At 40.8% G+C, this 19,863-nt stretch overlaps 2 protein-coding genes across 3 annotated transcripts; both read right to left on the reverse strand.

The window, feature by feature from the left end:
* Nucleotides 1-167: 167 nt before the first annotated feature.
* LOC138951139 (uncharacterized) lies at nucleotides 168-10,509 on the reverse strand. 2 transcript variants are annotated; one of them, XR_011451007.1, is made up of 2 exons: nucleotides 4,044-10,197; nucleotides 168-3,553 (listed from the first exon to the last, which is right to left on the reverse strand). XR_011451007.1 is itself a non-coding variant. In XM_070322780.1 (2 exons), exon 2 carries the CDS (start codon nucleotides 6,452-6,454, stop codon nucleotides 4,325-4,327), a length of 2,130 nt encoding a protein of 709 aa, XP_070178881.1. In that variant the 5' UTR covers nucleotides 6,455-7,185; nucleotides 10,219-10,509; the 3' UTR covers nucleotides 168-4,324. The 2 variants fall into 2 exon arrangements, 1 of the variants encoding a protein (XP_070178881.1); XM_070322780.1 differs by adding an exon at nucleotides 10,219-10,509 and having other exon boundaries at nucleotides 168-7,185.
* LOC138950041 (twitchin-like) lies at nucleotides 7,064-18,314 on the reverse strand. Its single transcript, XM_070321825.1, has 8 exons — nucleotides 17,243-18,314; nucleotides 16,229-16,525; nucleotides 15,572-15,874; nucleotides 15,026-15,328; nucleotides 14,457-14,759; nucleotides 13,774-14,073; nucleotides 11,460-11,585; nucleotides 7,064-7,185 (listed from the first exon to the last, which is right to left on the reverse strand). Exons 1-8 carry the CDS (start codon nucleotides 17,370-17,372, stop codon nucleotides 7,064-7,066), a joined length of 1,884 nt encoding a protein of 627 aa, XP_070177926.1. The 5' UTR covers nucleotides 17,373-18,314.
* Nucleotides 18,315-19,863: the final 1,549 nt, after the last annotated feature.

Consider the following 19,863-nt stretch of genomic DNA (forward strand, 5'->3'; position numbering starts at 1 on the left):
CACTTTGAAAAGCAAATAGTTTTGGGATTCGTGTCCAGTTCGCAGCAGGTGTTATGTGGAAATTGTTCATAGATCTGTGTGTGGGGGAGGGGGAGGAGGAGGAAGATATAGAACCATTTGCTGCCCATTGTGATATCACACACTGAAATGAGTACAGACTGCATCCATGGTTTTTCGTGGTGTGTTTTATTCAACATAAGAAAAAAAGGTAAGTATACTGAGTACACTTGAATCGTTCAAACGGATCATGGACAATTCTGTGCTATACAGCAGTACCTCTCCTAACTCCAACAATAACAACAAACCATATGAGATTTCTTTCGTCAAAAAGTTTCATCTACTTGTGATCCATGACATTACAGTATGCTAAACAAAAAAATTAAAACAATTAAATAGAATATTTTTTTTTAAATCCTTTTCACACACAAGAGCAATCTTTCCTTGTTGACTGTTGCAAGACTGACATAAGCTGCCAAAACAGAAAATTGTAACCCCATTAATCTTCAGAAACCCTTTCTGAAAGGGTGTTCACTCACAAATAAGGCCTCACTGTTGCAAATCAAATACAAACAAAACAAAATAATAAAACAAACAAAACAAAACGATAAAACATGGCATTTCAAAATCAAAAAAACTAATATTTTTTTCAGTAAAAACTAAACCATAACATGATGAGATTCTCAAGCCAAAGCAACTACAATTTAAGTCGTGCATTTCAGTAAACATTACATTATCCCAAAGAGTGAAGAGTTGGTTGTTTTTTTTACTTTCTAGGTACAATACTGCCCTTTTGTAGTAATGATCACTGATAATTTCACAGAACACGTCAAGATAGATTGAAAATCAAAATGCACACACACGTCTATTTCAACATAAGAATTGGAGGCGTAAGTTGTAACCTCATTACTTTTCAGAACCCCATTCTGTTAGGGTGTTCCCTGTTAACTTTCTTGTTGACTGATGCAAGACTGACATAAGCTGACAAAACAGGAAGTACAAGTGGCTTGGCAAAATGTATTCTGTAATAAAAATGAATCTAACCTGAAAAAACCACCACTAAAGAGTGCTAGTGTCTTGTGAATAGTAGGAAACTACCAAAAAAGGGAAAAAAAGAAACAAACAAACAAAAAGTTACATTAAAAATAGCTTCACAGAACATAATAATAATAATAATAATAAATGAGCATTTATATAGCGCAACATCATAACTTTACAATTATGCTCTTTGCGCTTGACACATTTAAAATTCAAACACAGTTATACAAGCATTTACATCTACATTCATAGTCAGCAACGCTTGATTAAAAGCATACACCATCAAACATACATTACAACAGATTCTTCCACTAATAAAGTAATAAAAACATGAATAAAATAGGTAGTAAAAACAAGGAAATACCAGCTGAATACCCTTAATCAAACAGAACATGTTATTAATACTGAAAAACAGCCCTAAATGTGTATACACATTATCACTAAAAACATAAGATTGATTGAAGTTTATTTAAAAAAAGAAACACCCATGCAAAAAAATGTCAGCATAGAAATTGGATGCATGACTGTAACATTCTTTTTCACAAACCCATTCTGGCCGAGTGTTCACTTGAATGCACACCCTTATTGTAGCAAATCAAACAAATACACCAAAAAAACCTTAAAATAAGATTTTTGCTGACCGCTGAACACTTTAGTTACATATTTTCAAACAGCAAAGAAACATTACATAAATATAGTTAATTTTAAACAGATTTTCCCCTCACAGTATTAAGATAGGAGATTTTCCCGCCAAGACGTGTGACACAGTCCTTCAAAATAAAAAAGTGAAAATGATATTTCAGCAAAATTCTAGCTAAAATATAACACAGCGAGATGTTCAAGCCAAGTCAACTGAAATGTAAGTTTTGCATTTCAACCGTACATATCCCAAAGGGTGAAGAGTTGTGTTTTCTTTTCTTACTTTCTATGTACAATACTGCCCTTAATAAGTATTACAAATAATTTCACAGAAAAAAAGCTGGATAAAATCAAAACTGCATACTAACGTCTATTTTAACATGAAAATAGGATGCAGAAATTGTAACCCCATTATTTTTCAGAAACCCATTCTGACAGGGTGTTCACTCAAATAAATCTAATTGTAGCAAATCAAATAATAAACAAAGCAAAATGATAACACAAACAAAACAAAAATCAAAGAAACTAATATTTCAGCAAAATTCTAGCTTACAAATAACATGCTGAGATTCTCAAGGCAAAGCAACTAAAATTTAAGTCATGCATTTTAGTGAACATTACAATCATACTCTCTCATTTTTTTTTTAGTTTTTTTTTTTTTACATTAGAGACTTTAAGAAGGGCTACCACATTCATATGGTTGGCATTTTCGTGGTTGCAAAAGACACTCGGCGGGGGAACACCATGTGTCGCTAGTACAGCGGTTAAGAGGACAGAAGAATTTCGTTTCGCTGGTCGCACCGGTTCAGAAGTGTCGATCAGATAATACCAGCTGCCTCACTTCTGCTGAAACGCATCAGATACTCAGGCCACAACTCAACACATCATAAACTTTAACTGCTTCATGCATTTTTCTCCTCTAGGCGGCTTGACCAGCCGACTGAAAAGTTGAGTCGGCCTGATGTTTGGGTCGCCATCTTGAAATTTCTTTCGTCTGCTCAGTCACTCACTTACCCAATTCAAGCCTGCTTTACGGCTTTTTAAACTTGATTTTTAAAAACATTTCAATGATAAATCGCGCCTAAAGATGTCAGAGCATACATCGATTACACAAGGTAGGCATATTTTATGACTATTCGAATATAAAACGCGACCGAAGTCACTTTCGTCAGAATGACCAATTCTACAAATTTCGTTTCTCTTGGCGAAGCGAATTTCTGTTCGTAGAGATCGGAAGTCACGTGTACTCAAAAAGGTGTGACGTTTTACAACCGAAAATGCCAACGAAACGAATGTGGTAGTGCTTCTTAATCTCTCTATTATCCCAAAGAGTGAAGAGAAGTCTTTTTACTTTCTATGTACAAACCTGCCCTTTTGTAACAGTAATTACTTTTAATTTCTGAGAAATTAAAAATTAAAACATACACACACGCCTTGTTCAACATAAGAACTGGAGGCATAAATTGTAACCTCATCATTTTTCAGAAACCCATTCTATTAGGGTGTTCCCTGGAATACTGCCTCATTGTAGCAAATCAAATACAAAAATAAAAATAACCAACTTAAAATAAGATTTTTGCCGACAGCTTAACACTTTAGCCACACTGTCAAAAACCAATCAAAGAAATAGCATAAAAAGAGCTTTTCAACAGAATTTGCCCTAATAGATAAAGATTGAATTTTTTTTTCAAATTAAGACTCCTCATTAGAGGTGTGTCACAGTCTGTCAAAATCAAATCAAAGAAAACAATATTCCAGGAAAATGCTAGATTAAATATGGCATGATGAGATTTGCAAGCCAAATCAACTTTCTTTTTTGATGTACAATGCCGTGACTTTCATAATTATTATAACATAAGAATGTAAGATTTAATAAAACCTGCAGATGTTTGTTTGTTTGTTTGTTTATTTGTTGCTTAACGTCCAGCCGACTACGCAGAGCCATATCAGGACGAGGAAGGGGGGGATGAAGGGGGCCACTTGTCAAGCGATTCCTGTTTACAAATGCACTAACCCATTACTTGTGTCCCAGCAGGCTTTAGTAAAACTAAATTAATACCTACTGGAAGATTACCAGTTTCCAGTATGTTAAAATAGGCTTAACCTATCTACTGCTGGACTTACATCAGAACACTAACAGATTAAACTATACATGAATCGCGAGACAAGCGGCAAGAGAAGAGATTTTTGGAAAAAATACAGGTGAATGAGCAAGAAGGCAGAAAAAAGAAAAGAATTCATGAAGAAAAAGAGAGCATGACAGGAAAGAGGAACCAAAAATCTACCTAACAGCAAACTAGAAAGCTCCTGCGGTTCCAAAAACAGGAGGGGCTTTTAATTTCATAACCGCAGTGCCCCACTGCGGGAACCTGCAGATGTGAAGTGTTGTTTTTGGTGTTTGTTTTTTCTCAACATGGGATTGTGTTTACAGCCAACAATTTTGACAAACCTACCAATCCATACTTTCAGTTTCCTTTATGCCATGTGGCAGAAATACCAGCTGCAAACCAAGATGATGTAAGCTGCCTCTACAAATACAGAGTAAGGCCTTTAATCTCAACTCAAAAGTTTTCCCTAGAGCTGACCCTTCACCAGTTAGCGCTCCCAAGAGATCAGTCTCTCATTTGCAACTTCTGACCATTATAGGTACCTACTTTGACCTTATTTGCTTGAGACGATTGTGGACACAGTATTTAATGTCCTTCCAGGATCTGTGCTTTAGAACACTACTTTCTGCCTGTTTGCATCTTTCTGCTTCAAGTTTTTGCGGGACTTTATTCATTGAAAAACATGCAGCCAAATGTTTCTCAACTGCAGCAATTTCCTCTTTTTTCCAAGGCATTTTCTTCTGAGTTTTTGTTCCATCAGGCCTTCTCTTCTGAGTCAGTGTTTTACCCCCTTTAGCTGATGTACTGGTAGCTGGGGCGATGGTAAGGGAAACATCACCAACGGATGCACAAGCTCCAGCTGTATTTTCATTTGAAAGAGAGCAAGATGGTGGTCTTTCTTCTTTAGACACTTCAGCGCTGGCAGTGGCAGCAGGTTCCTCATCTTCATTCTCTTCATCTGCAGGTAGAATTTCTTCTTCAAGACTCTTTTCGTCAATTTCTTCGGGTATATCAACACCTCTGTTGAGTTTGAAGAGGACACTGGCTACCTTTGCCTTCTGAACAATCTGAATTGGCTTTCTGTAGACACCCCTGTGGATGCGAATGTCATGTCCGAGAAAGCCTGCCAGTTGGTCTTCCTCTAACTTTGACAACTCCATCGCTTGGCTAAGTGTTGCTAGTTGTTTCCTGAGGTTGGTGGCTGTGAACAGTGATTCAGAATCCACCTGCGCCTTCTGTGCATAGGTCCTAAGGACGTCAGAGTCCCTAAAGGGCTTCTCACCACTTGAGGCAAATAAGTATGGACTTGTGATGTCTTTCTCAGCTCTCATCTTCAACAAACGCTCAACAGCATGAACCATGCTTGGTGTCAAGAGGATGGGCACAGGTCGTGTGAACTTTCCTTTGATTTCCACTCTTTGTAGGATCTTGACAAGCTTTTGCTCAGTTGTTGTCAGAGTTTTCAGCATTTCCTCCTCAATTGACGACGACTGCAACACTTGAAAGTCCTGAACTTTCATTCTCTGCAACTCCCCTCCTCTTTTTCTGTTGAAGATGGTCAGAGAGGCTAGTGTGGCTTTGGCCAGGACACTGTATTCAGTTGATTGCATGTCCTCGTTGATCACACCATTCACTTTCTCGACGTCTTTCAAAGAGGGAAGGAGGAGCTGTTTGTTCATTTTAGCCATTGTGACCGACTGAGCAGCACCTGCTGAGACAGAATCATGCCAATCACTCGCCAGGAGAGAAGAAAAGTTTTGGACTTTTTCCAGCAAAAGCTTGTCACTGGATTTGATGGCTTCCGACACAAGAATTTTACAGCAGGTCTTCAGAGAGTAGCCAAGTTTGAGAGCCAGGTTCCCTTTCTTGTAAGCATGGCTTGGTTCTTCAAAGTGAGCCATGGCTCGGACTGTTTCAATGACCAAATCAAAATGGATAGGATCAAGTGCTTGTTTAAGGCTTGCAACCTTCATTTCAGATTTTGCCTTTAACTCCAAGACCAAACGCCCTAGTTCTCTCAGCCGGCTGCTGATGTTGCCCCTAGTATGTTCTTCCACATCTTTTTTGTAGAACAACCTGGAACCAAACTTGATGATCAGACTGTCATTTGCTATGACTCTCATGACGGCGTCATCTCTCATTCTTCCAACAACAGCTTGAAAGAAGGCACTGTTCTTTTCTTTTCCAATGGGAAGCATGTATGATCCTACCTTGGAACACTCGCCCCACTTCAAGTGCTTACTTGGATCTGGATTTTGTGGACAGTTGTGCAAATGCTTACTCAACAGGGACTTGGCATACAGCCCTTGGCAAAACCTGCAGGCTGAAAGTTGACCTACCTGGCGACCTGCTTTTCTGTACTTTGGAATGACTGTTCCGGACTGGCCTTCCAACACATCATAGTTGTGTTTATAGTCTCCCTCATTGAGCAATCTTACAAACCCGTTCCTTCTCTCTTTGGATCCTTTGGGAAGTCTCAAAACTGCCGCCACATCCGCTCCGTGAGCATGGACCTTTGTCAAATGTGTCGACATTTTTACTACCATTTTTGAACAAAATTTGCATGAATGTTTTTTACCCCATTTGTTTTCCTGGGGAGCTTTTTCTGCAACATGTAAAGGATCAGCTCTAGATTTGTCTTGTTTGCAAGGTGTAACTAGGGCAGGATACATTACGCTATCACAGTCGGAGTCAGACTCATCAGTCTCAGGCTGCACAACTTGGTCGTCATCAGGATCCCTTTTACTTTACTTTATTTGGTGTTTAACGTCGTTTTCAACCACGAAGGTTATATCGCGACGAGGGAAAGGGGGGAGATGGGATAGAGCCACTTGTTAAGTGTTTCTTGTTCACAAAAGCACTAATCAAAAAATTGCTCCAGGGGCTTGCAACGTAGTACAATATATGACCTTACTGGGAGAATGCAAGTTTCCAGTACAAAGGACTAAACATTTCTTACATACTGCTTGACTAAAATCTTTACAAACATTGACTATATTCTATACAAGAACCACTTAACAAGGGTAAAAGGAGAAACAGAATCCGTTAGTCGCCTCTTACAACATGCGGGGTGCAGAGAAATAAGGATGTGGAAAAGAAGACTTTTGGTAAGTGAAATAAAGGTGATGGATCCGGTCAGGTAGAAATAAGACAACAAGAAAAGAATTGGAAAACTGCAGGGAATAGTAGGGAGAGTTTTCTTGGAAGGAAATATAGGTGAAAGGACTGGTAAGGCAGAAATAAGACAAAAGAAGAGAAGTAAAGGGGTGGGGTAGCTCTGTTTAAACGCTCCCGCCGCGTGAAGGCGACCCCATGGGAGCATCAGGGTCCCTGTCAGACACCAGCTTGGAGCCCCGTTCACCCTCCACGCCAGGCCCAACTTGATCCTCGTAATCATCGTCACCTGAAAAGAAATAAATCATATTTTTCAGATAACTTTTCTTTTCATCCTGATAACAATGTCACCATGGAACCCCTACAATTGACTACACTACATGGATTAAGGGCAGAGGTGGCACGGAATTTTGATCCAAAATGGTCCCATGATGTGATTTGGGTTTTTATCATTTTTAGGCAGTTTGAACACCCTAGAATAACTGCATGATGTTTATTTTGTCAATTTCATCCTCTTTTTTCAATAAAGTGATGATTTGCAAAGTGAGTGAATGCTAAAAATATGCAGACTTATAACAAAAATCGATTTTTTCATGGCAGAGCAGCAGCAACATGTCGATGAGTTTGTCAAAGTTATTGCATGCAGCGTACTCAGCGGGAATTTCCGTTTGTTGACGATGTCACAGTCATGGAAATAAAGCCCGTTTGTGTCCCTCAACGGCCGCAACACAAGAGCTGGCGAAGGCTACTTTCACTTGCAAAATGTTCCATATTTGGAAAGTGACCTTTACCTTTGAAAATCTATTCGCTGATTGGTCATTTCCAATAACTTTCAGCCGGGAAGTAGTTCTGCGCATTCGCGCGCACCACATCCGCATAAACACGCGAACCTTATTTCGAATCGGTTCGACGTCTCAAACAGCGATATTTCTCCCAACTCGGCCTCTAAAAGATAAATTCGGCGGGTGTCTATCATGCAAGAGGCAGGGGAAGTTACAACTTGCGGCAGATCGAGCAACGAAGAAAAATAAGCTAGCGGTCGGTGTGAATGTCGAGTCCACGACGCCTGAATAACAGGTACAGAGGTAGGACGTCAGGCCTTGTTTATCTCACATAAACTCCACCTTGACTGTCCCAGTTACATCCTAAAGTACTGCTAATCGAACTTCGGACCCATCTCCCACTCATGTATCTCATTCTTGGTGAAACAATGATATTTTGACTTAGATATTTGCTTCGTTGCAAAATCCAACTTTTCTCATTCAAGGAACGCAACAACTAGGTGCATTTTCCGGTGAATCAAATGTTGGGCTAAATCTTTTGGATTTCATCCCGACTCTATTTCACCAATAAGAAATGTATATTCTTTTCTCCCTCTAGATCATTGAATCCCTTGAAATTGTCAGGGAAACATTATGTCTAGAGTTTATTTTGGCAGAAGCCCGACTGACGTCCTGCCTAAAGGCAAAGTTCCATGAGTTTTGGAAAAAATAATGCTTACTTCGAAGCAATTTCCGATCAAAAATCGGCCACTTTTTGTGCAATGGAAACAAGAATTAGCAGAAACCACATGTCTGCTCCTGCGATAAAACTGAGAACATCAAGAGTAGCAAGTAAAATTCCACACGCCTTTTTTCCAGCTGATCATAATCATTGTACTTGATGTTTCATTGAGTGTTATAGCAACAGTCTGATGTCCATATGTGCAACTTTGGACTGATAGGGGATTGTGAAGAGCACTTGGAGTATAAGAAAATGTCAGTGAAAAGTACCCGCATGCACACATACTCTTGGTTTGTCAATCTGTCTTCACTGTGCGCAGCAAAACACTTCACAAACTTTCAAATGCAATTTTCTCAGAATGTGATTTTCAAGGACGGTAACCACACGGCGATGATCTTCACATCCCATATCTACTTGTGGTAGACTACTAATTTTTTTCCCCCAAGCATTTTTACCCATTAAAAGATCCACAGGCAAAAACATTGCACAAAAGAGTCTTTTTATGTGTTTTTGCTTGAGGCAGGTTTCATGGTATCAGGCCATTTTGATAGTCTCAGATTTGTTTAGTCTTTTAAATCCATATCTGTGAGAATCTGCTGTATTTGTTGTATTAACATGCAAACTAGTTGTTGTTTAAATACTTTTTTGAAAATAAAAGTTGAAATTTTTGATAATGTGTTTATTTATGTGCGTGTGAATGGTGGCGATCGTCAAAATACGGATGGATGAATTTACTTTTGCCACAGCATCACTAAACAAAGAACTAAATTCCAACACACACATGCACAAGTATCAATGCTGTGGTGGTTGAGAGTGCCAGAACACATTGAAATGATTGTTTTTCAACAACAATCGATATCCATAACACAAATTCTAACTTATACTAGCTCCGCAAAAAAAAATGTATGGGGATTCGGATCTGTCCGTCGGCATAGCGATATCAAGAGCATCGAAACTAATTGTGATTTCACAGGACAAAAACACAAGTTTACCTAATTTTGTATACTGTAAATACAAGTTTGTGCACCCTTGAAGTGAGTTATAATGTTGCCGAGGTCAATTTGCCCTTGATCGACGCACGGTGACCCGAGTTTCAAAGTTGCGATCCAATCCGTCTAAACAATCTAGCGATCGCCACATTTTTCTTTTCATTCAAAAACTAACCGTTTGGGGAGGAAGTGACGTCACGTTGTTTTACGTTGACGCTCGCGCTCGACAGAAAAAGACCGCAACAGTTTTTCAGTTAAAAAAATCGCAAAGTAATTACATTTTCTGAGGTTTTCTAGTGTCCATATAGTAACAATCGCTACTCTAGCGATCGCCACTGAGTGTTGAAGTCACATTTAACTCCATTTTCGACTGTTTTAAGAAACTATTTTGACGCTCAATCGTCACGTTTCAGTGTCGAAACACGTACTGTGCATTTGCAATCAGCCGGTGTGTCCAAACTGAAATGCGAGTGATGCCTCGATTTGTGGCGATCGCTCACGTGGTTGACGGACAGAAATACCTTCTTAGGGGGTAGGGGAACAGTTACTCCTCCATACAATAATGGTGTTCACAAATGATTGCAAACTTGTCTCTTTATAAACTGTTCAGACATGTCTTCTCTTCAATAATTTTCAGTTTTGCTCGGTTTGTTAATCAGGAGCACCCTGCAGTAAATGTTTCATCTGTGACAATGCTCGAAATGTTGACGTAATTCCAATGCCCATATCCTTCTCTTGTTATCTCATCTACCCAAAACCATTGAAGATAGAAAGACATTTATTGAACAAACTAGATGCACAACACCAGTCTTAACACGTTTTGTTCTTACATGTATATGAAAATATTGATGACGGCTGCCACACGGAAATAGAACTCATCTCCAGTGACAAGTCCCTTCAGTGTCCTCGTCGTCTGTGGTCTTGTCAGCGCGACTCCATGTCATGCGCATGGCCTCACTGTTAGGAAACGCTACCGTTGCTGAGCTTTGGTTCAGTTTTGTGTGTTGCATGTAGTTGACTTATTTGTACTTTGTGGGAAAGTACCGATATTATATTTTGTAAACACAATATTTATGCTTGGACGAGAATGCAGGTGAACTTTCTAGTCCTGTCAAAACAAGTTGTTTCAGGCATGGGAATTGAAAATTGTAAAAAAGGCGGAAAATTTATTTAACTGAAGACGCGAAGCGTCAAGTCGACGGCGCGAAGCGCCTAGCCTTACTAGGGGGGTCCGGGGGCATGCCCCCCCGGAAATTTTTATTCTCCAAAGAACCCAGATGGTGCAATCTGGTGTCATCTGAGCTCCAAGTTTGCCATTAAATTCTGTTTTTAGAATCAGAGTTTTTAGTACAAAAATGTACCAAATTTTGCTTACATGTATTATATATGGTTTAAATTTGTAAAAAAATTTATCTGTTGAGACAAACAGGAAAATGTAACTTGTAACACAATCTGTGCAATCTGGTTTACTTTCAAACATAAAAGTTCAATAACTGAGGCGGGCGGTAGCAGTGCGTGAACAAAGTACGGAAAGTTTTCGCGGGCTTTTGCGCAAAGGCCAAAGTAACCGGTGCTTTTTTTGTGTGCCTCCCCCCTTTATTTTTTCGGCGGACACTTTTGCATTTTCGGCGGAACAAAAAAAAAATTCGGCGGAAATCCGCCATTCGGCGGACAATTCCCATGCCTGTTGTTTACCATGCTGTTTAGTCGTGAGTTCGTGGCGTTCGTTCGGATTAAGTGAGTCGGCGCTTTTGATGTACGTCATACGGAGAATGTCGCTAGTTTAGTCCACGCACGGCTCGTATAATGTAGTTGTATCATGTTCGGTCTGGAATATTCTCGAGATTGAGTATTTACTATATATGCCAGCGCGATTCGTATGTAAAAAAAAAGCTTCTATTTGAGTTCTGCTACGTTGTGCAGTTGTATGTATTGAATGCTGAATAAATCCTCGAACTCAATTTGACGAGTTGTTTTCTGTTGCTGCGAAGACGGGCGACGTAGAATAAAAGAACACAACTATACGACATTTGAGAACTTATGGCAATCTCAAGTGTCGTGTAACACTCACGCTTCTCAATGATGTAGCCAGTGATGGGCAAGCCTCCGTCATCTTGAGGTGGCTTCCAGTCCAGCTGGACAGAGTCGCGGGTGATGGCCTTTGCTTCCAAAGGTCCCACTGGTTTTCCCGGTGGTCCTAGGAAAACAACATGAAAATTTCATTAAGATGAATTACAAACAACAAAAGATAACTTTGAAGCTCTAAAGGGAAGCATTATATGAGACATCATGTATGGCATAAAAAGACTTACCACAGAAACACAAACACAGAAAAGAGAATAATACATACAAATACAAAGTACAACACAAAGTACCATATTTGATGAACTACAAGCCGCGACTTTTTTTCAAAAATAATCGCATTGCGGCTTATAAAAAGATGCGGCTAAAACGTTACCTAAACTTGAATAGCATTCACCTAATGGAAGTCGCCGCGGATTTTCATTTCGCTCGATTAGCGATTACCGGTACTTTATTAGCTCTCTACTCAAGACTCGGCGCTTTTCTCTTTCTTTCGCGAATCTTCGTTTGTCAACAAGTCGTCGTGACAAGATAGCGTACAGAGAAACATCGGATGTATCAGGATCTCGCGCGTGCGAGATTTCGTTTTTTTGTGTCTCGCGATAGTTGGAGGAGCGAGAGCCGCCATGTTGTGTTTTCGTCTGCTCGAAATGTGCGCAAAAGTCGTAAATCATCCCAAAAAAGCTTATTCCGGGCGGGACTACATGTGTGTGTTGGTTACAAATTGTGTGTGTGATATTTTTCTTCAAACTTTATCACTTTTCTTCTTTGTTTCACTTGTTTATTCTCGGAGCCGATTTTGCCAAATACCGTACTTTCGTTGCCTGGTTGTTTTGATTGATTGACACGATCTGATTATATTTTTTTCGACGGCGGCTAATATAGTGACGCGGCCTATACGTGGCTCGTCCCAATTTTTTTTTTTAAAGTCGGGGGTGCGGCTTATAAAACGGTGCGTCTTGTAATCCGTCAAATACGGTACAGTAAAACCTGTCAAATAAGGACACCCTTGGGACCAGACAAAAGTGTCCTTATTCTGCAGGTGTCCTTATTAGACAGGTGCAAGTAAACGCGACAAAGTCAAGTTGAGAGAGAGAGAGAGAGAGTACTGCACATGTACATGTACATTTATAAGAAAAACAGAAGCTGTTTAGATTAAACAGAGAAACATTTAATATTGACTGTTGTAAAACAAGTTTAAAAGCTTTTTATCATATCAACTGTATAAATTTAAATTGTTAAAAAGTTACTGGATCTCATTCATACAACACATTCACATTCACTTCATTCTGCACTCATCAGCTTTTGAAAGAATTTGTCCAGCGTTGTCTGAGTGGACCATTGATGGCAATGTGATTCGCACGTTTGGTTGAAAACCACTCGAACACGGCGTCATTTAGCTCTTCGTATTCGGTTGTCTTCTTCGAAACCCATTTCTGGTCAGCACGTCCGTCTCCCGATTCCCACAACTTCATTATTTTTTCCCGATCGACGCTGATTTTCGAAATCTGCGTTCTCCCACACCCAAGCTCTTGTGCAATCGTTCGGCATGATTTCCCACTTTCCAGTTGTTTGACAACATTTATCCTTTGTTCTAAAGTCAGCGCATTTCTTCCTTTTCTTGAATTTGAATTTCTTGCTGCCATCTTGTTAAACACGAATCACTCTTTCGAAGAGAAGATACATTCACTCATACACTTTCACTTCCGTTCCGCCGAACACGTTCCACGCGTTGGATTGGCTGCCTTGGAACTCTAGCAGCCAATCAAATGCGTCGACTTAAAACACTCACCAAGAATAGACTCTATCAGTATTCCAAGCTCTCGTAATCTCTCGCAAACTTCAGAGCATAGCAAAGCATGCGGTACAACGATCTCGTGCGAGCTGCACAAGCCAAGGTTCGAAGTTCTCGCGATGTTCAAAGCATAACAATAGCGTGTCTCGCGAGAGCTGCTCAGATACCGACTAATATCAACTGATCGATTTATCGTCTTCTTCGTCGATCGAACTTCCCAGCTTGCTGTGGATGTCCGTATTTAGCAGGTATATGACTTATTATGGACCCAAAATACGTGTCCGCGTCCGTAATGCCGAGGTGGCCGTAACGTACAGGTGTTTTACAGTGTAAAGCAGTCCGTGCCGAGACTGACTGTCCGTATTCTGCGAGTGTCCGCTAAGTCCAGTGACCGTATTTGACAGTTTTCACTTTACAGAGTTTCGCAAGCTGACAAACATTTTGCTTTTAAACTAAATAGACTTTTTCAACTTGAGATTGACATAAAAAAAAGGACACAGTGACTTACCAACAGGCCTCTTTGGTGTAACAGCATCCGACTCAAGCGGTTTGCTGGTTCCCACTTTGTTGATGGCGAAGATTCTGAAGTAGTGCTTCTTGTCTGTGGCCAGGTTCTTTGCCTTGGTCTTGGTCAAGTCACCATCAACAATGGTCACCTCTGTCCAGGTTTCCTGGTTCTGCGACACCTCAATGCGGTAGTTAAGCACAGGGGCACCGCCATCATCTCGAGGCGCACGCCAGTCAAGGACAACACTTGTTGCATCCAAGTGACTGAAGTAGACGGGTCCCGTAGGAGGTTCAGGAACAACTGGAAGATATGTTTGATAGATGGTCAATAAAATGAGTACATCATACTGGCATAATAACCATATCATTCAACAAAGATGTTGATTCCACTAACATTTGTATCAAAATGATTAAATATTGGAACAGCTCTACTGAAAAAAGACAACTGCTGACTTATCTTTTTTTGCTGTAAATGACATTATTGCTGTGGTGTTGTGATTGTAAACTTGTGCAGCCCAATTGAAACAGAGTAAATATTGTTGTGTTCTAATCGTAAACTTGTGTATCAATTCTTGAAATACCATGCTTATTGTATTGTCTTTGCTCCCTACATTGGACTCCATCAATCAGGACAACCATTGCAAAAATTCCACAGTTCAAAACCAAATCAAATGACATTCTCACCAGCTTCCCTTGTTGGTTTGACCAGCTCCTTCATCTCAGTTTCTGGCCCAACTCCCTCCTCATTCTCGGCAGAGACACGGAAGTAGTACTCCTGTCCAGTCACCAAGCCATCCACATCTAAAGTCGTCACTGTGCCCTTGGTGGTTCCGGCCTTAACCCATGAACCCCAGTGCTTGTCGCGACGCTCGACGATGTAGGACTTGATCGGCAGTCCTCCGTCGCTGGTAGGTGGCTTCCATTTCAGCGACACTGCTGTTTCTGTGACGTCTGTTGCTGTCAGTGATTCTGGGGCTGATGGTTTCTCTGCAGAGACAAGGAGAGATTCATTAGTTTATAGCTATGGAATTACATATTGTGTGGGCCAAAAGCAAGTTTAGAGACTTGAAAAATGATAAAATTCTGTTGTTCCAGCTATGTCTTCAACCACAGCCATTTAAAATATGTCACGAAGTCTTGGTTTTGAGCCTATTATGTAAACCTTCATGTCTTTCTTTTCCTTAAATAAACACACACAAAAACAAGAAAAGCTTGGAGTTATTAAAAGTTATCAGAATAAAAAGCATACTCACTGTAAGGACTCATTGGTGTGATGGCATATTCCGATTCCAGAGGCTTGGACTCTCCAGCAACGTTCTCGGCCTTGACCCCGACAAGGTCCTGTCCTTCCTGCAGAAGGAGCAGGTCGCAGGTAAGACGGTCGCCAGGGACACGCTCCACCAACGTCCAGCTTGTCTTCCACGTCTCGCGCTTCTCCACAGAGTAGTGAGTGACTGGAGATCCACCGTCCTTCTCTGGTGCCTTCCAGGTGACCTTGAAGCTGGTCTTGGTCACGTCTGATATCACCAGAGGGCCTGTAGGCGGTGATGGTGGGACTGTTGAGAGAAAAGTGGGGTGGTTTAGTAAGTGTGTCACTGGTTGCCTTATCTTTTTTCAACTGACAGGTTGGGTCATGCAAAAAATATACCTGTGGAGTCAAGTAATGATTGCACATCAGAAAGCAAAATGATATTTTAAGTTTGATGTGAGAACTAGCTGTAACAACGCTAAACTGATTCAACAATGCTTGCTGACTAATCCTCAATCTACAACGTCACTGAAATTGCAATTCAACTCACAGATAGGCTTTTCCATTTTCACTGGTTTGGCTGTCTTCTGCTTTTCGCCAATGCCCACATCATTCTCTGCGGACACAGCAAAGAAGTAGTCCTTCTCTCGCTCCAGATCAGCGACAGTGCACCGAGTTCTGAAGCTCTCGACTGTGGTGACCTTCTCCCATTTGTCTGTGCCCTTCAGAGACTTCTCTATGATGTAGCGACGGACCCTGGATCCGCCATCGTTCTCTGGTGGGGTCCACTTCAAGGTCAGGCCGTCCTTGGTGATGTTCTTGATCAGCAATGACGCTGGTGCATCAGGAACACCTAAAGTTTAACAAACATTAGTCAATTTTGTATCAATATGTTTAAGACACATACGTTCAGACAAGAGACAGTAGACCAATGTTGAAAGAAAATATTACATTGGAACCTTTCTCGTAAGACCCTCCATTATATGAGACTCCCTCTACTACAAGACCTGAATTGCTCACATGTTTTCTTCACAGTGTCACTAAATTCACCTCCATTATAGGACTCTCTCTCTATTAAGACCCACATTTCTCAAACTCTACTGACATATCACAATCCCTTCAGCTATTGCTCCATATTTGCAAACACTCGCAGTCCAGTTATTTCAAAGGTTTTCTTCTTATGAAAAGAGACTTTTCAAACACTTACTGAGGATCTTCTCTGGGCAGATGGGTTCTCTGGACTGCAGAGGCAGGCTCTGTCCCTCAGCGTTGACTGCGATGATCTGCAGCATGTACTGGCTGTCCGCAACAAGGCCGGTCAAGGTCACTTTGGTTTCTGTCGTCTCCTGGACGGTGGTGAAGGTGGAACGAGGGATGATGCGGGTCTGAACGATGTAGTTGGTGATGGGCGTGCCACCGTCGCTGTCCGGAGCGGTCCAAGACACATCTGCTGATTTATCTGTGACGTTGGACACGCGCAGGCCTGTTGGTGCTGATGGCACATCTGTCAAGAGAAAATTGTGTGATAAGAGTTTGAATGCTGAAGTACTGTTGGTTAAAGACCTGGGGAGCATTGAATGACAATGGGATAGTGAAAAGTTCAGTTTCACGAATGATCGCATTTTAATGATGAGGCTAGACGATCATTACAATATGTGGAAATTAAAGCATGCATGACTCTGGCAACAAAACTTCAAGGATTTTTATTTCTCTGCTGCACTTTCTCTGTTCAACTTGAAAAGAAAAATAGTATATCAAGATTATTGTTTAAGCTGCCTAAATCTAGTTTGTTTGTTTGCTTAACGCCCAGCCGACCACGAAGGGCCATATCAGGGCGGTGCTGCTTTGACATTTAACGTGCGCCTCACACAAGACAGAAGTCGCAGCACAGGCTTCATGTCTCACCCAGTCACATTATTCTGACACCGGACCAACCAGTCCTAGCACTAACCCCATAATGCCAGACGCCAGGCGGAGCAGCCACTAGATTGCCAATTTTAAAGTCTTAGGTATGACCCGGCCGGGGTTCGAACCCCGACCTCCCGATCACGGGGCGGACGCCTTACCACTAGGCCAACCGTGCCGGTTCTAAATCTAGTTAAACTTCCCTTGTTCCTATCAATACATTTTCATGCCAGGATTTAATGCTCTTCATTGAACAATACTGACATTTCTGCTTTGAGACCGAGTTAAAGTAAATCATTCCTTAACCCCAACTCACCATAAGGACTCTTGATCCTAACAGGCTTGTCCATCTCCAGAGGTGGACTGGGCCCAGCCTTGTTCTCTGCCATCACACGGAAGAAGTAGTCTGACCCAGTGGTCAAGTTCTGGATGGTGTTACTGGTCATGTCGGGACTGATCTTGTCCACACGGCTCCAGGTGGAGCGAGGGAACTCGCGCTTCTCCAGCACGTAAGCTGAAAGCGGCAAGCCTCCGTCATCCTCTGGAGCGCGCCACTCGATGGTGGCTGACGTTTTGGTGGTGCTCAGGACCTTGATGGGTCCTTGTGGTCTGGATGGTGGCTCTGGAAAAACCACAAAGGAGTGTTACTGCACTTTGGCAAGAACAGTGTGCATAAAATCAACATAACTCTGCAGAACATTTGTTTCCATTACAAAATAATTATGAGCAAATGTACAGGTTGTCAAATGCTTGTGAAAGATAAAACAGTTAAGATGCACATACAAGTTCAGTTAATGCTTGCAATTCCTGAATATCAGCTCTAGACCAGTGCAAACTAAACAAAACATCAATTCTCATAAACATGTTCGCTTTCCGTCAATGTTCTCACCGACGCCATCTTTGTTTAGCAGGCTAAAGCCGACAGCTGAATCGGCCCGTTCATGAATTTTCGGAATGAAGACACTCGGTGAAAGGGAAACTTAGTCCCAAATGGAAAGTTCATATTCGGGTCGAAGGTCCACTTCCTTCGATACGGAGGTTATGTTGTCATTATTTTATCGGAGATTTGATCTGGAAAATCGACTTTAGGGTTGTAGGTAGGACTTTACAGATCGAATCCAATGGAACCACAACAACTACTCTACCCCCCCCCCCCCCCCCATTTTTTCTCAACGGATTTAGACGATTCAGAAAAATGGTCCTGGGAACGAACTTTTGGGCGGAATTCCGCCAATTGGCGGAAGAATCTCATCCCTGATTTCAGCTTTGTGGCTTAAAAATTAATTAATGACTTTGGTCAAAATCTGAAAATTGTAATCAATTTTTTTTTTTTTTACATAAAACGATCCAAATTTACGTTCATCTTACTCTTCATCATTTCCTGATTTCAAAAACATATAAATATGTTATATTTGGATTAAAAACAAGCTCTGAAAATTAAAAATATAAAAATTATGATTAAAAATAAATTTCCGAAATCGATTTAAAAACAATTTCATCTTATTCCTTGTCGGTTCCTGATTCCAAAAACATAGATATGATATCTTTGGATTAACAAGAAGAGCAAACGCTCGATCGAGTCACTTTCGCAGTTCTGAATATTATATGAGGCATCAGATGGACAGGAAGAAATTGCTATTCACAACACAATACAGATGTAAATAATTTGATGTAAAGAATAATCCTATAAAGTTTGAATCAAATCCGATGAATAGTTTCAGAGATATGATATTTCAATTTTTTTCCTTCAAGACATACCTGTGACCTTGAAAAAGGTCAAAGGTCACCAAAGCAGACGTCAAAGTGTAGAGGTCACTAGGAGTCACGTTCACATAAAATTTGAGCCCGGTCACTTTTATAGTTTCCGAGAAAAGCCCAACGTTAAGTTGTGTGTTGCCGAACAGAAAAGGCTAGTTATCTCCCTTGTTTTTCTGATAACGTTCGTAAAAGGCTACAGATGTAAATACTTTGATGTAAAGAATAATCCTACAAAGTTTCAATCACATCCGATGAACTTTGTCAAAGATATAAAATGTCTAATTTTTCCTTTGACGCTGACCTGTGACCTTGAAAAAGGTCAAAGGTCAACGAAACCATCGTTAAAGTGTAGAGGTCATTGGAGGTCACGACTAAACAAAATATGAGCCGGATCGCTTTGATAGTTTCCGAGAAAAGTCCAACGTTAAGGTGGTGTCTACGGACGGCCGGCCGGCCAGACTAACACTGACCGATTACATAGAGTCACTTTTTCTCAAGTGACTCAAAAACACGCTCAGAAAGTTAAAACGAAGAGAGATACAGAAAAGCGTGCTATGCAGCACAGCGAAACCACTACCGCGCTAAACAGGCTCATCAGTTTCACTGCGTTTTGCACGGCGGACTACGGTCATTGTGAAAAAATGCAGTGCGTCAAGTAATTTGAAGCCTCCCTAAAATGGGGTGTTCAAGCTAGACCTTTTTAAAGGGCAATTTCATAATAACACGATTTTAGAGGTTATCAATTTTTGCACAGAAAGAAAATCAAAATGATGTGAAAGTGAAACTTGGCACCATTACTTTGTCCAAAACAAAGCACCAATAATACAGTGAGTGTGGTTTGTGTGCATTATTCCATTCCAGTTTCCACAGCTTCACATTACTATTGCAATTTGATGCAAGCAAAGAAAAAGAAAGCTCTCAATACTAAAACCATGAATCCTTTGTTCAGATCTAGTACGGTACTTCCATAGTTGTTTGTTTCAGCTACCCCCTCCCTCTTCCCCATTGTTCAAACTTACAAAGATATTTTTTTTAATGAAATTCAAGTGCCAGAACTATGGGAGAGATCCCCCTCCCCCTCAATCTCCAGTAGAATCTTTGACCTCATGAAAAGGATTTACCAAAGAAGATTCTGACAGACGAGTGATCGCATTTGGGTACATCTGTGACTTTCTGTGC

Source organism: Littorina saxatilis, linkage group LG16 (assembly GCF_037325665.1).
Source record: "Littorina saxatilis isolate snail1 linkage group LG16, US_GU_Lsax_2.0, whole genome shotgun sequence".
In the NCBI taxonomy this organism is placed as follows: Eukaryota; Metazoa; Mollusca; class Gastropoda; order Littorinimorpha; family Littorinidae; genus Littorina; species Littorina saxatilis.

Excerpts from the sequence above, each read along its gene's own strand:
- LOC138951139 (XM_070322780.1), bottom strand. The coding sequence starts at position 6,454 with ATGTATCCTGCCCTAGTTACACCTTGCAAACAAGACAAATCTAGAGCT.
- LOC138950041 (XM_070321825.1), bottom strand. The coding sequence starts at position 17,372 with ATGACCAGTAACACCATCCAGAACTTGACCACTGGGTCAGACTACTTC. Across the intron at positions 14,760-15,025 it reads CACACCAATGAGTCCTTACA|AGAAACCATCAGCCCCAGAA; the intron begins GTGAGTATGCTT and ends TTGTCTCTGCAG. Across the intron at positions 7,186-11,459 it reads TGGCTACATCATTGAGAAGC|GTGACGATGATTACGAGGAT; the intron begins GTGAGTGTTACA and ends ATTTCTTTTCAG.